Source organism: Styela clava, chromosome 11 (genome assembly GCF_964204865.1).
Source record: "Styela clava chromosome 11, kaStyClav1.hap1.2, whole genome shotgun sequence".
In the NCBI taxonomy this organism is placed as follows: domain Eukaryota; kingdom Metazoa; phylum Chordata; class Ascidiacea; order Stolidobranchia; family Styelidae; genus Styela; species Styela clava.
In genome coordinates this window covers 21,277,775-21,293,568 of record NC_135260.1, presented here as the reverse complement: position 1 = coordinate 21,293,568, position 15,794 = coordinate 21,277,775, and the positions used below count along the sequence as shown (strand labels likewise).

General features: G+C 37.1%; 1 protein-coding gene across 3 annotated transcripts; it reads right to left on the bottom strand.

Moving 5' to 3' along the window:
• Positions 1-3,917: 3,917 nt before the first annotated feature.
• Positions 3,918-8,706, bottom strand: LOC120334474 (uncharacterized). Of its 3 annotated transcripts, XM_078118134.1 has the most exons (10): positions 7,717-8,706; positions 7,435-7,598; positions 7,197-7,360; positions 6,757-6,850; positions 6,425-6,532; positions 6,305-6,367; positions 6,041-6,211; positions 5,552-5,666; positions 5,292-5,392; positions 3,918-5,169 (listed from the first exon to the last, which is right to left on the bottom strand). In XM_078118134.1, the coding sequence occupies exons 1-10, from the start codon at positions 7,808-7,810 to the stop codon at positions 4,867-4,869; spliced, it is 1,377 nt and encodes a 458-aa protein (XP_077974260.1). In that variant the 5' UTR covers positions 7,811-8,706; the 3' UTR covers positions 3,918-4,866. The 3 variants fall into 3 exon arrangements, with proteins under 3 accessions (XP_077974260.1, XP_077974259.1, XP_077974261.1); XM_078118133.1 differs by having other exon boundaries at positions 6,305-6,532; XM_078118135.1 differs by lacking the exon at positions 5,292-5,392 and having other exon boundaries at positions 4,999-5,169; positions 6,305-6,532.
• Positions 8,707-15,794: the final 7,088 nt, after the last annotated feature.

Genomic DNA, 15,794 nt, shown 5'->3' with positions numbered 1-15,794 from the left:
ACGTTTACGACGAAAAGTGGCTACTATTCGTAGTTATTCGAAAATCAGCCGAAAAGGTATTCGAATACTTTGATATTCGAATATTCGATTCGTTTTGGACAACCCTGATATGAGTAGACATTTATACGAAGCCGTACTCCAGATGAGCAAGTAACTTCATTAGTCGCTATCAGTTACAAATCCTTTTTGAAAGTCGTGCTTGTTATTCCTCGCGTATTCTATCACCAAACTATTATACTTATGAAGTTTATTTCATGCGATACTGGGTGTATCTAAAATCAATCTTGCAGCCTATTTTGGTGCCTATTTTTCAAAATTTTCTCAGGCCGCTTAAGCGCGCCCTGAACCCCAGCCTTTACGTCGCGCTTCTTTGGTCATTCTGCTTTACTGGCCCGCGATTATCCTCGCCTTGAAATTTTGGCCCGCGGCCAAATAAGTTTGGGAACCCCTGCCTTAAAGGCTGATTCCTTAAGACGATCTTTTCTAAATTTTTGCTGGTAGTGCATACACTTTGGCATTTCGATAGGTTGATGTTTGAAGAGACAAATTCAATATCACTTATGGATTTAAATGACTTTACAACACAAGTTATTCTCACCCCTTTCAGCCTTGGCAACAATGCAATACTAAGCGCTGACTCATCGAACCAACGTCGTCCTTTCTATTTAACGTTAATTAAAACGTCACATGTTTAATTTGTTATTTAAATATATTAATTACATATGGTAGCGGTGGACGAATACAATATAACTGAGTTTTATCAATCTTACATCAATTCTTCTAAATAATGAAATAATATAAATTCACCTATCACAGTATTATACACATCTATTTATTTATTTCCCACTGAATAATACTTCGAACCTTGAATATCTAGATTTTATAGCTAACATCTAGGCTCCAAATTTTACATCTAGATCTTGAAAAAAATATCTAGATCTAGATATAAAATATCTAGAGTGGCAGCCCTGGTACCATGTGACTGAAGCTTAGTGATTATTCGTTCATAATCGTAATAGTTTAGCACACAAAGAACACATTGAACGTTGTGGATGAGTAAATATATTGTAGTTATACACAGAGAACAAACGATGAAGAGACATGGCGAAACGACACTGATACAGACGACTTGACTCCAAATACTTATACGTATGTGCGTATGGTGATATCGATTCCATTAGGATTATCGATTCGGGTTTGGAATACTAATTACCATATTTTATCGATTCAATTATATTTTTGGTTACAACGGGCCCTATATCGATCCAATTCATGAATTTGGAGAAATTAGCTATAACGAAAACCAATGAGCCCAGAGCACTGATTTTCTTGATCACAATGATCCAGTTTATAGGCTTAGATATTACAGTACAGTATTATCTTTTATATCTGTATATGTTCGTTAATTGCGTTCGTAACCTCGAAACAGCGTTATGGAGTGCGCGTTTGTAACCTCGAAACATCGTTCCGTAAGTCGCGACCGTCATAACCCGAGGTCTCCCTGTACTGACAAAAGAGCAAACGCTTATGAAATAGAGTTAAACGCATTCAATGTGAATTCGCTGTAAAATTCATCGCCAACAAAAATTTTCTCAGTACGAATATGGTAATCGCTACGACTCGATTAAAAAAATGAAATTATAATAAATAACCCGAGGTCTCCCTGTACTGACAAAAGAGCAAACGCTTATGAAATAGAGTTAAAACGCATTCAATGTGAATTCGCTGTCAAATTCATCGCAAACAAAAATTTTCTCAGTACGAATATGGTAATCGCTACGACTCGATTAAAAAAATGAAATTATAATAAAAGACTCAATTGAGAGTAATTGCATTGCTCATATTTAGATGAATATCAGACTAGTATACAATATAGCGTGTAAACTACCATACTTAACTCAAGATCGTGGCTCTCCGCATTGGAAATGCTACTGCTGGGTTACAATACAAGCAGTATTGCACAACTTCCCGAATTCTAAACACTTAGCTTTATTATATTATTTTTATCTATTAACAGTTGAAAATTAACTAGTATAGATAATTATTCGGTATGAAGCCAAAAATGATAAATTACTGGTCCAATTAAATTTATATAACTTTAATACAACTAGCAACTAATGACGATGTACAACATCCAATAAATGTATTTCCATGGGATCGGGCAGTTTCTCACACATTTTAAGATCACAGATCGCCGTTGCATTTTAGAATTATAATAGTTTAATTATGTTGTAAATACGAATCCGAAATTATAATTGGGCAATTTACCACGTATTTCATGTCCACAAATGCCCGTGGTATTTGGTATTAATACTTCCATTATTTTATCAATATAAAATATGAATTCAATTTTTAATAAAATCGGTCAGTTTACCACACATTTTATGTCCACAGATTGTCGATACAACCACGAGTTACATTGAACAGAATTAAATTAATACGGCATGACATTTTAAATGCTGGTACCAGTCATGGATTGGATTATTTTGCGCAACAAAAAATCATCCTGGTAAAGGATCGATACTTTTAACTATCGTTATCAGAAATTATTTTCTAATAAACCGACTTGTTTTTCCAACTTGTGACAATTTATTGGATATCGTAACAATGACTGCTATAAATACCGTATTTTCCGGCTAATAAGTCCACATGGCAAATAGGACGATGTCTATTTTTAGCACTCCAAAAAGGGGTTTTTCCATTTGGCCTTCAATAAGACGGGTAGAAAAATTGTGTCCCTGTTGTTCAGTTATGCTGATATGCGCTAATAATTTTAAATGTTTAGAACCAGATCATGTTAGTTTGGTAGAATCATACTCACAGAATTAACTATTTTTAACAATTGAGCGGTAAATTTAATTAGTAAAGCGGCAATCATTTTGGACAACCTTTTAACCCGAATGTTGAAATAATTTTGGAATGTGAAGTAATACACTGTGAAGATTTTGGAAGTAATACACTGTACGTCCACGGGTTATTTCACAGCTGTGTTTTCTTGTCGTGTTCTGCTGAATCGGCAAAACGAAAGGGTCACAAATCACTTTATCTTGGTGGCCTAGAAAAGCGACTTATTAGCCGGGAAATACGGTAATTGTCAATTTTTCGACGTAATGGAAATGAATTTGTAAATTAGAAGCCTCGTAGACGAATGTCGGCAATGTCCACCCACGCAAACCTGCAAATGTGTCGCAACACTATGCGACGTACGGTCACACAGAATATAAACAATCAAAGTGCCAATTCTAATTCATCGTCATTACAATACGTGAGACAGCGTAAAAAGTCGTTTGAAGATTCCAGTAAAACGAAACACCACGTTTACGACGAAAAGTGGCTACTATTCGTAGTTATTCGAAAATCAGCCGAAAAGGTATTCGAATACTTTGATATTCGAATACATTCGAATATTCGATTCGTTTTGGACAACCCTGATATGAGTAGACATTTATACGAAGCCGTACTCCAGATGAGCAAGTAACTTCATTAGTCGCTATCAGTTACAAATCCTTTTTGAAAGTCGTGCTTGTTATTCCTCGCGTATTCTATCACCAAACTATTATACTTATGAAGTTTATTTCATGCGATACTGGGTGTATCTAAAATCAATCTTGCAGCCTATTTTGGTGCCTATTTTTCAAAATTTTCTCAGGCCGCTTAAGCGCGCCCTGAACCCCAGCCTTTACGTCGCGCTTCTTTGGTCATTCTGCTTTACTGGCCCGCGAGTATCCTCGCCTTGAAATTTTGGCCCGCGGCCAAATAAGTTTGGGAACCCCTGCCTTAAAGGCTGATTCCTTAAGACGATCTTTTCTAAATTTTTGCTGGTAGTGCATACACTTTGGCATTTCGATAGGTTGATGTTTGAAGAGACAAATTCAATATCACTTATGGATTTAAATGACTTTACACTCTAAAAAATATTGACTTAAATTTGACTCAACGAGCCTCCTACTCTTTCAAAGAGTCAAGAAATATTTGACTCTTTACTTGAGTCACGCACATGACTCTTCTTTGAGTCAAATTTATCCCTTGATTGAGTCGTCAAAAGAGTCACGCACAATGACTCTTTTTCGAGTCAAATTTCCGCTTCAATAGAGTCGTCAAGAGTCATGTGATGACTCTTTTTTGAGTCAAATTTATCCCTTGATAGAGTCGTCAAGATCATTTGCGATGGCTCTTTTTTGAGTCAAGTTTACAACTCGATAGAGTCACCAAAAAGTGAGTTATTGGTTTCCTCTCCAATTCCCACAGCCCCATTTCAACTTTCTTAAGTTACCCATGCATTTACCAAAAAAGCAGAAATTAAATATACCAAATTTTTCTTGGAAAAGAACTTCAAAAACACTCAAGCGTGAGCGCATCTGCATTTTCGGTGATCGCTAATTGTGTTGCTATATAAGGGTATAAACAGCAACACAATAAACAATCACCGAAGATGCAGACTAATCCACAATCACCAATGAACAAAAGAAAATGAAATAAATTTCACAGAAAGAAATCATAATGAAAATTATGACCCCAGTGTTTGCTCACATCGACGACTCAAAACTGCAGTGGCCTATGTCAAATTTTGGCGATATGAGACAATCGCTTTAGAAAGTTCCGAAAAAAAATCTCATTTTGAGATGAACATCGGGCTATAAAATCTGCATTTTTGAACGCTAAAAAGAGACAATGCATAATTCGTGTATACATATCGATTTTTTATAAAGTGTATAAACTAACAAGTCGTACTCTGACATGATGGTTTAACATAGGGCCAAATCAGTATAAAAACAAAATAAACAAAGTGGACACACAAAAATTACAAAGGGTGGCATCAGCACATTTTCATTTTGAGCCGTCTATGTAGGATCATTTTTTTTTTTTTTACACAAAGTCCAATGCAGCCAACAATGAGGCCACTGAAGGTTTGGGATCCATGCCGAAAAGAATAGCTTCAAAAAAATTGAAGAAAGTTGCCAGTTTTTCATAGTACTCAATTCCAAAAATCCAAAACGAAGCGAACAGTCTATAAAAAGCCAGCAATGATGAATTTCCAACTGGCACCACTTTCTTGTCAAGAATTAAGAAGAATTCCTCAGGATGAGATTTCGGACCAATGACCAATAAAAATGGCTGTCTCAATGATGGAGGCCTGGTTTCAGCATAATATCCAACGTTGCAGCCGGCCTGAATAAAAAAGAATGAATAAGTTTCCAAACGATGTCATCACTTTGAAAATTCATTCAGAAACATGTCACGTTGCATCTGCTATGGTATTTTGCAAACAAGTTAGGAAACAGAGTACGCACCCCTTGAAACTTAAATAATGCCCACTGCTCTTGTCCTTTCCTCCCCTTTGTGTTGAGAGGTGGCAAAATCTTCGATAGAACTAGAAGACTCTTTAGTCCATCTAAAATGTGTCAAGTACTCTAAATATGCTCTCACACAAAAAACATAGATATAATAAAGCTATTTCACTGCCGCCCAGTTGGAAATGTGGCAGAGATAGTTCTAAGTCAACCAGTATTTATACATAAAATATCAGTAATATAAAGCATAAAGCACATACCATCATCACACTGAACACAATCCTGATCCATTTTAAGAATTTTTTGAATGAGTGGTGGAAAAATTTCCATAAACTTCTTACACTCCGGGTAATTCATCTCAAATTCACAGTCAATCTGAGTCCACAAGAAGCACATGTAAAAAAAAAGATGCTTTCTATATCCGTACTTCTTAAAAATATCTTGATGTGATGAATACAAGGGGCTCCTGAAGAATGCGAACCAAGATGGCGGACATCGGAATGTAATATGTGTACTAGGTTAGAGTTAGGCCATAATTTTAGGTACAAATACTACGGAAGGACTTGGAAGAACTCATAATAGGACTAAGTTAACGAAAATTGGAATAAAATTATGGCCCAACCCTAACCTGTTACCCATGCTACGTTTCGATGTCCGCCATCTTGGTTCGCATACTTCAGGAGCACCGAATACAATAATAAACAGCCTATGTACATTGCACTTTACATCTAGATTTATTGCTAACTTACCAATCCACCCTCATAAGCATCACAGAACCTTGGGTACTTTTCTAAAATGTCAGTTAAGGTCATAGGCTTCAGCTGTATTTCAAGCCTACGATAGTCATGACTTTCCTTCATTATGTTATATATTTCTGCCTTATTGTCCTTGTTAGGTGTGGTTTCTTTCAGCCATTTAATCTGAAAAGCAATATGCATATAAAATATTCCAATAAAATACTAGCTGCGGAGAAATAAAAATTACCACCTATAAAAAAATAAGAAATTTCCCACCTTTTTCAGTATAGGGCTATCGTCTTCCAGAAGTGAGGCATCCAGTTCAACAGTACTCCCACTGGTGTCAGCATCTTCGCTACTCTCAAAACTGGAACTACTTGCATATGTTGAGTGGCTTCTCTTTTGTTTTTTATACATCTTATCTTCTATTGCCATTTGTTTTCGTAAAGTTTTGAGCTTGTTTTCTATAAAGCCGGAACCACGAAGAGGATCATAATAATGGCCCTAAAAACATTTTTAGCAATTTAACAATAACAACAAAAGAGCCCTAATGACAAAGCTGACAGAGAGCAGACTCGCAGTAAACACAGAATCATATTTAACACCCATTTTGGCAACTTCAGAAGAGAGGAATACAGCCTTAATGACGAAATATTGTGTACAAGATTCATGAGATTAAATAATGCCTTGTAGGGAAAGCGAAATTATCTCAAAAGGATAATACGTACATATCCGGTTGTTCCCTCTAACTTTAACTTCAGCTTTGGAAATTCCTCGACAATTGATTTTGCGAGATCAACTTTCAATGCAGATGGCGGGTAGCTAATAAACAATAAAAAATGTATTATATCAAACGAGTAAACTGCAATTGTCAAAAGCCCGGATCAATTAGACCCAGAGCATAACACTACAAAAATAGTACCGGTAAGTTCCCATGGCAGGCAGGGTGCCACAATAATAGGACATCAAGGACTGACCATAATTTTTTTATGAAGGTGATATGTTTCTTCGCTTTTCGCTTCAAACCAGGCTCTATACCAGTAGCCACTATATATTGTGAGAATGAGGTTGGTCGGGATAAGCTTACTCAATTATTTACACTCAGTCGGGATGACCTGCATAGGACTCAATCTCAACATCTCCCGCTTACGAGACAAACATGAATTACTTTTTTTTGTATCCTCTCTTAACAGCTTCAGAAACTAATATTTCCACACAAATGTTCGTAAATATTTTCTGATCTCTTCGTCTAAGATACCCATTCTCATTCAAATGTCCAATAACATCACAACCCCCTGAAAACTGGAGAATCTTTCCATGAAGATTGGCAAACTGTAGATAAAGAACACGAATATGATATACCTAACGGAAAGTAGATACACCAGTACAATAAACCATTTACTTACAGGTGGCTCCTCTAGGCACAACATGACACTTGGGCCATTTGCTTCGTTTTTGCATTGCATTATGAGTCGTTGCATTTCCTTCACGGCACGAATTGTTGAGAATCCAAGAGTCCTTAAATCGCTATCATTCAAATCCAGCAGAGTTTGGCCATTAATTTGCTCCTCTGAAAATAGGTTGGAAAATCATCAAAAAAGTGAATTCCCTATATATATATAAATATATATCTTGGATAATATGCACATATTTTATTGGCATGGTGGAAGTTGAAAGTACCAACTTACTTTGAATCATGTGTTCAATTTCGGATGTTACTAAAATCTTCTCTTTGAGAAATGACACCACTTCATTCACAGAAAAATTTTGAGAAAATTCCATTGCAAGAAACTACTTTGATTACTGTTATATCTAAGTTATGCTTAACTGCAATAAAAGAACAAAACAAGACAAGTATATATACCAGGCCTATAGCTGTGCAAGCAGTGTGATAAAAGTACCTGTACCAATTTAACACTGCAATGAGTTATCGGTAACTGTTTAAGAAAGAAAGAGATGGCAGACTGACATAGGCTAGTTGTACTGTCTTATAGACCCTGTAACTTGAGCTTGAACAGCATGTAGCCTACTTCAGACATAAAGTTAACTTAACAGTCAGACAATAGGCCTACCGGTAGCTTAGGCCGGCAGATCTAACTTGGCTCAGTAGCCAGTTGTGCTATACTGCAGTTCATGCTCATTTCGATAATCTTATTTGAATCCACTGCTAGCAATCACTTACCGACAACGGACAACCGCCCCAAAGCTGTTAGCACTGTCAGAATGTAGCAGGTGAAAGCTAAATTCCATCTGTCATAACAGCAATTCACTTTGTAATCCACTTGTAAAAAAACAACGACCTAGCCTACCCCATCCAACTGTCCTATTGGCCTCTCACGCAAAATAAAAATCCCAGCATAATATATTTAACCGTAACTGATAGGCGACGCAAGCTGCGAGTGGCCATGCTGCATGATAACCTCCGGCCGAAACAACCGCCGTCGACAACGCGAGAGGAGAAATGACGATTTCCCCGCCAATTCTACGCTTCGCCGGTTCCAACTTTAAAAAATATACAAAGAAATTAGCGGCGAGAGAAAGAAGGCGGTCGTCAAACGAGAGAATATTTGACTCAAAAACGAGTGAGAGTGCGAGAGAAATGACGCTCGAGTCACGATTGAGTCATTTTGTTCCTAACTCTTTCGAATTAGTCACGCGATTGACTCAAGTTTTTTTAGAGTGTACAACACAAGTTATTCTCACCCCTTTCAGCCTTGGCAACAATGCAATACTAAGCGCTGACTCATCGAACCAACGTCGTCCTTTCTATTTAACGTTAATTAAAACGTCACATGTTTAATTTGTTATTTAAATATATTAATTACATATGGTAGCGGTGGACGAATACAATATAACTGAGTTTTATCAATCTTACATCAATTCTTCTAAATAATGAAATAATATAAATTCACCTATCACAGTATTATACACATCTATTTATTTATTTCCCACTGAATAATACTTCGAACCTTGAATATCTAGATTTTATAGCTAACATCTAGGCTCCAAATTTTACATCTAGATCTTGAAAAAAATATCTAGATCTAGATATAAAATATCTAGAGTGGCAGCCCTGGTACCATGTGACTGAAGCTTAGTGATTATTCGTTCATAATCGTAATAGTTTAGCACACAAAGAACACATTGAACGTTGTGGATGAGTTTAATATTGTAGTTATACACAGAGAACAAACGATGAAGAGACATGGCGAAACGACACTGATACAGACGACTTGACTCCAAATACTTATACGTATGTGCGTATGGTGATATCGATTCCATTAGGATTATCGATTCGGGTTTGGAATACTAATTACCATATTTTATCGATTCAATTATATTTTTGGTTACAACGGGCCCTATATCGATCCAATTCATGAATTTGGAGAAATTAGCTATAACGAAAACCAATGAGCCCAGAGCACTGATTTTCTTGATCACAATGATCCAGTTTATAGGCTTAGATATTACAGTACAGTATTATCTTTTATATCTGTATATGTTCGTTAATTGCGTTCGTAACCTCGAAACAGCGTTATGGAGTGCGCGTTTGTAACCTCGAAACATCGTTCCGTAAGTCGCGACCGTCATAACCCGAGGTCTCCCTGTACTGACAAAAGAGCAAACGCTTATGAAATAGAGTTAAACGCATTCAATGTGAATTCGCTGTAAAATTCATCGCCAACAAAAATTTTCTCAGTACGAATATGGTAATCGCTACGACTCGATTGAAAAAATGAAATTATAATAAATAACCCGAGGTCTCCCTGTACTGACAAAAGAGCAAACGCTTATGAAATAGAGTTAAAACGCATTCAATGTGAATTCGCTGTCAAATTCATCGCAAACAAAAATTTTCTCAGTACGAATATGGTAATCGCTACGACTCGATTAAAAAAATGAAATTATAATAAAAGACTCAATTGAGAGTAATTGCATTGCTCATATTTAGATGAATATCAGACTAGTATACAATATAGCGTGTAAACTACCATACTTAACTCAAGATCGTGGCTCTCCGCATTGGAAATGCTACTGCTGGGTTACAATACAAGCAGTATTGCACAACTTCCCGAATTCTAAACACTTAGCTTTATTATATTATTTTTATCTATTAACAGTTGAAAATTAACTAGTATAGATAATTATTCGGTATGAAGCCAAAAATGATAAATTACTGGTCCAATTAAATTTATATAACTTTAATACAACTAGCAACTAATGACGATGTACAACATCCAATAAATGTATTTCCATGGGAAGCATGCGGTGCAATATCAGAATGAGATTATGATTACAAAAATCAGTACGTGAATTTAATTAAAATCTTTACGTTATTCCACTTAGACTTTGGGAACAGACTTTTTGGAACAATAAACAGTGGTCTTTAAAATCCCATCACGTTATGTTTATTAACGTCATTTATGTATTGAACTTCTTCAATTGTTTTATTCGATACTAAAAATAAATTGAAGTGTGAATTGAAAATTAGCAATCTATCATGACATGGTAGACCGAGGCTAGGGCAAAAGTCTTTCTTCACACCAAACAAGCTTGCCCTAGCCTCGGTCTACCAAGCTATTTTTAAAGCAGACGTTTAAAAATTTCATGGTTTCATATAGGCTTAAGTGTGTTTCGTGATTGTGGTGTGATTGCTCGGCGATCTACATCCAAATGCTTTATTCAGCGCGCATGTAAAGTCAGTCGGTGGACAGTAATGCTTAGCTTTCATTTCTCGAAGAACTGCGCGTTCAGTTCGATGAACTCGAAAGATATTGTGCGATCATTGGCGACGAGACACCGAAGAAAGATATGGGAATCAATTTGCAACCCAAAGTTTCAAATGAATTTCATTCTTACTACAATACTAACTTTCATGTCGGATTTAATATCGCCCTTATCGCCATCGTAAAATAACTGGCTCCGGGATTCGTTGTCTCTTTCTCTATTTAAATTTTTCTATCGTGTCTATAATATTATTGCGTTTCTGCATATTCCAGTTGATATATTCGTTCGAAAATTTTAGAAACGTCAATTTTTATACACTTGTATTGGTTTTTCAGTTTTTACAAAAAGATAATTCTTGCTCTGACTAAAAAACATTATGCCGCAAATATACCACTCAATTTTGACGTATATGTCCATTATCGAATGGTGTGTGCAGAATCTCGTGTTTTCTTCAGAAATCCGTGTGCCTTGTGCAATCGAAGCGTTCGATTGAGCTTTTTATGTATTATGTAAATTCAAAAGTAAATCAGAACTTGGAAAGTTCGGACACAGTTCCGTTCCGAGAATACATTTTATCTAATGTGAACAGTCCGAGGGTGTAGAAAGGTTTACAACCAACCATTTATTAGAGTACAATAGAGTAAGTCAGGTACTAGTGGAATACATGGTTGTTTTTAGTATCGATACGCTTATTTCATACATGATTTGTTATATTGAACAATAACCGACAATTCGAATATATCCAACAACGAAAAGTTTTAGACGATGTCATTTTTCATATCTAAAGAAGGGATGTAGTTTAATAATAATATTCGGGGTGATAAGACGAGAAATAATGGCCAAGCGATATCTTCAATATGACGGAGCAAATGTTGTATTTGAAATAGAATTCAGAATTTAGAATCGCACTGATTTCAAACGACTTGCTATCGGAAGGAAGAAATTTTGGTAATTCGACGAGAGATCTGACTGAATTGAATACTGGTGGCTTAGGCTCTACTAGCTTATTGGAATATTTCCTGCTTCTCTTCATTGTAAAAAAGAGTTAAATACAGTAATCTAAGTGAAGTAAAGAATCCAAGATAGCCCGTCACAAACAGTATCTATGAATCAAATGGGGTGCTTCGAAAGAGGGAACTTATATACTAATTTTTGAAGTTGCTGAACGTTTCTACCGTGTTTCCCCGAAAATAAGACCTACCCTGAAAATAAGAACTAGGCTGAATTTGGAAAATAATTTTAATATAAGCCCTTCCCTTAAAATAAGACCTAGTCAATAACGTAATTTTATTTTTGACCTGGTCAATAGCAAGAAATCTCTCCTACACGTTTTAAATGATTAATGTTCTATGTTTTGAATAAAATTTTCAAATATTTTGAATAAAAGCGTGTTATTTATAAGTAAATGTATATTGGTTTTCATATTTTGTATATTTGAAAATACCGTAATTCTCTACTTTGTAACTTTGTTTTTGACAAATAAAAATATAAGACATCCCGCGAAAATAGGCCCTAGTGTTATTTTTCGGAAGAAAATTGAAATAAGACCCAGTCTCATTTTTGGGAAAACACGGTAGGTGTGGGGTCGCGAGTATCTGTAGGCTTTGATTTTATAAAAATTGGGGTCGCGAAAAAAAAATTTGGGAACCAACCACTGTTCTTAACGCTAAGCACGATGCGCCACACCCGTGAGTCCAGTGAACTTATGTGCCTGCTGAATGGGAAAATCCTTCGCTTCGCATATTTTTACCGTTAGTTAGCAATAGTGAGTTAAAAAAATCAACGTTCCATTATATGTGAATACGGGATAAGTTGTGGGTTGATCACACGGTAAGTTGTCAATCAGTGGAACAGGGATATTTCTTCCATATCTGTATATCAGTATCGGTATATAGGCTATTTGTAATCAAACATTCTACAGTAGCCTTGTCGAATTTCTGGAACTCCATTTGGCATTATACTGACGTTGAGTAATTTTTTTTTATCCACGTCTGTTTGTCAGTTTTTAGGCTTTTGCTATCTTAACTGATTATGGTAATGGGACGAACAAGCATAACCCAAACAAACTCTGTTTTCTAATTAGACTACTTTTAAAGTTACGGTACCGTACTTTATAGGCCTAGGTTTCTCGTGTCCTAATTTTGCCAAAGGACCAAGTTTTGTAACACAGGCTTTTGCTATCAGTCAGGGACGAACAAGCATTACCCAAACAAACTCTGTTTTCTAATTAGACTACTTTTAAAGTTACCGTACTTTATAGGTTTCTCGTGTCCTAATTTTGCCAAAGGACCAAGTTTTGTAATACAGTAATATATGGGATTACATACATTCTAGCCTTCTGTATAGTACAGTATTACAGTATTATGACAGTAGCCTACAGCAGTATGACAGTATGGTGTCACTAGACTTCCAGTCCTCCAGTTTTAGAAAAAAAATAATATGGTCATCAGTATCAGATAACTTATTAGTTTTTAAGAAAATCCAAAAATCTGCAATGAGCTGACACCTGAACTCTGATGACTGGATGGCTGTATCGTATAAGCCTACTTGTATACCGGGCAACTTTATGCATATTTTTGTTGCAATGCCCATTTTCCGGTAAATCTCTCTCAAACAATAGCCTATTTTATATCAAATTGAGACTCTGATTCTGTGATTGCCCAAAACAGCAAAATGATAATTTTTTCAACAGAACTATGCTAAATTGTTACTAAAACATAGAGTGGAAGTGGTGCCTCTTTCACGGCCCATGGGCCGGGGCCACAGCCCATCGAATTGGGTCTCGACCCATCAGGCTATGGGCCGCGGCCCATCAAGTTGTGTAAAGGGACTATTCACTTGGCTAACACAGACAGTCCCCGAACTCATGATAGAACTATAATGTGAAAAAGCTTGATAGCATAGCTTGATGGGCCACAGCCCATGTGGCTCGATTAGATGGGCCGTGGCCCCGGCCTATGGGCCGTAGAGGAGTCACCATTCCTGTTGAAAACATATTATCCGGATTACAAGATATTGAATATAATTATTTTTGAATCAATGTTTAGGAAGTTGCATATTATACTGTCATAAGCCCTACCAAATGGGCCGTGGCCCATCAAGCTAGGAAAAATTCAATTATCTTACCAAAATTTTCAATTTTTACAAAATTGTCAATATTCGAACTAAAAAAATAAACTCCTGTAGTATGTGTACCAGGTTAGGGCAAAATTTTGTTCAGATTTTTTACATTTTAGTTCTATTATGAGTTTGGGGACTGTCTGTGTTAGCCAAGTGAATAGTTTCTTTACACAACTTGATGGGCCGCAGCCCATAGCCTGATGGGCCGAGGCCCAATTTGATGGGCCGTGGCCCCGGCCCATGGGCCGAAGAGGAGTCACCACTTCCACTCCCTCCTTCGGGAGACGTCTGGACATTGTTGTCCCTCAATATCGGTAATGATACAAAAAAATTTTACCGTAGCATTCGAGAGTTTTTAGAAAAAAACAGCAATTTTGGTCATGTGATGGCCGCGATTAATTTAGATTATTATTGAGACAAGCATGGCGTGATATGAAGCATCAGCCTCGTTTGTGAGACACATGGAGTGTTTATTTTATTGAGCCAAATGAAAAGGAAATTCTTGGAATTTGGATAGTGTGTTGTACTGGTTATTATGATTTAGTATCTACGAGGTGTGGCTAAAAAGAAACGAGACTGACGTCACAGATTGCGCAACACGATTAACCATCGGTAATCAACACTTTTACAGTGTGGCGTAATATGTGTTCTTTGTTCAACAGCTGTTTTGACACAACATCGCAATTATTTTTGCTTTTTAGAAGCCATAAGTGAATGTGATTAACTGCTTGTTGAAAAAATTGCTGTGCGAGATCTGATTGAGTTTTTAGGCAATAGGGGGTTCAATTAAAGAATGACGACTGAGCAAAGAATTAACATTAAATTTTGTGTCAAACTTGGAAAAACGGCGACTGAGACTTTGCAGATGTTGCGTGATGTTTATGGAGATTATTCCATGTCCAGAGCAAGAGTTTTTGAATGGCACAAGCGATTTGTGGGAGGCAGGGAGGATGCGGAGGATGATCCGAAGTCAGGGAGGCCTTGCACTTCCACTACTGATTCCAACATCGAAAAGGTTGGGCAGTTGGTTCGCAGTGACCGTCGCTTAACAATTCGCGTCATTGCCAACGAAATTGGGATGGACAAAGAAACGGTCCGCACCATTTTGGTTGACACTTTGGGCATGCAAAAGGTTTGTGCCAAAATGGTGCCAAGGCTCTTGACTGATGAGCAGAAAGCTCAACGATTGAATGCATGCCGAGACATCCTTCAGCAGATAGAAGCAGACGAAAAACTCTTGGAAAACATCATCACAGGAGACGAGTCATGGGTCTTTCAATATGATCCGGAAACAAAACGACAGAGTCGTCAGTGGAAAAGTGTGTCCTCTCCCAGACCAAAGAAAGCCCGCATGCAACGTTCACAAGTGAAAGTGATGCTCATCGCCTTCTTTGACCACCAGGGAATGGTGCATCATGAGTTTGTTCCCCAAGGACAAACGGTTAACCAACACTTTTACAAGGAAGTTATGACTCGTCTTGTCAACAAAATTCGTCAGAAACGAAGAGCTTCCTGGGCGGGAAAAACTTGGATCTTGCATCACGACGACGCTCCTGCCCACACAGCCCTCAGCGTGAAACAGTTCTTGGTCTCGAAAGAAATCACCACGTTGCATCATCCACCTTATTCGCCGGACTTAGCCCCTTGCGATTTCTTTCTTTTTCCAAAGCTGAAGGGGATTCTCAAGGGGACACGCTTCCAAGGAGTCGAGGATATCAAGACCAGCGTGACTAGACACCTCAAAACCATTACAAAAGAAGAATTTTCACAGTGCTTTAAAGCGTGGTCAAAAAGAATGGAAAAGTGCATAAAAGCCAATGGGGAATATTTCGAAGGGGACAATTAGAGATGGCTTAGGGCGTGTATGTGTTAGACAATGCAGACATTGTACGATATGCATCTAAATAAACTTCTAAAT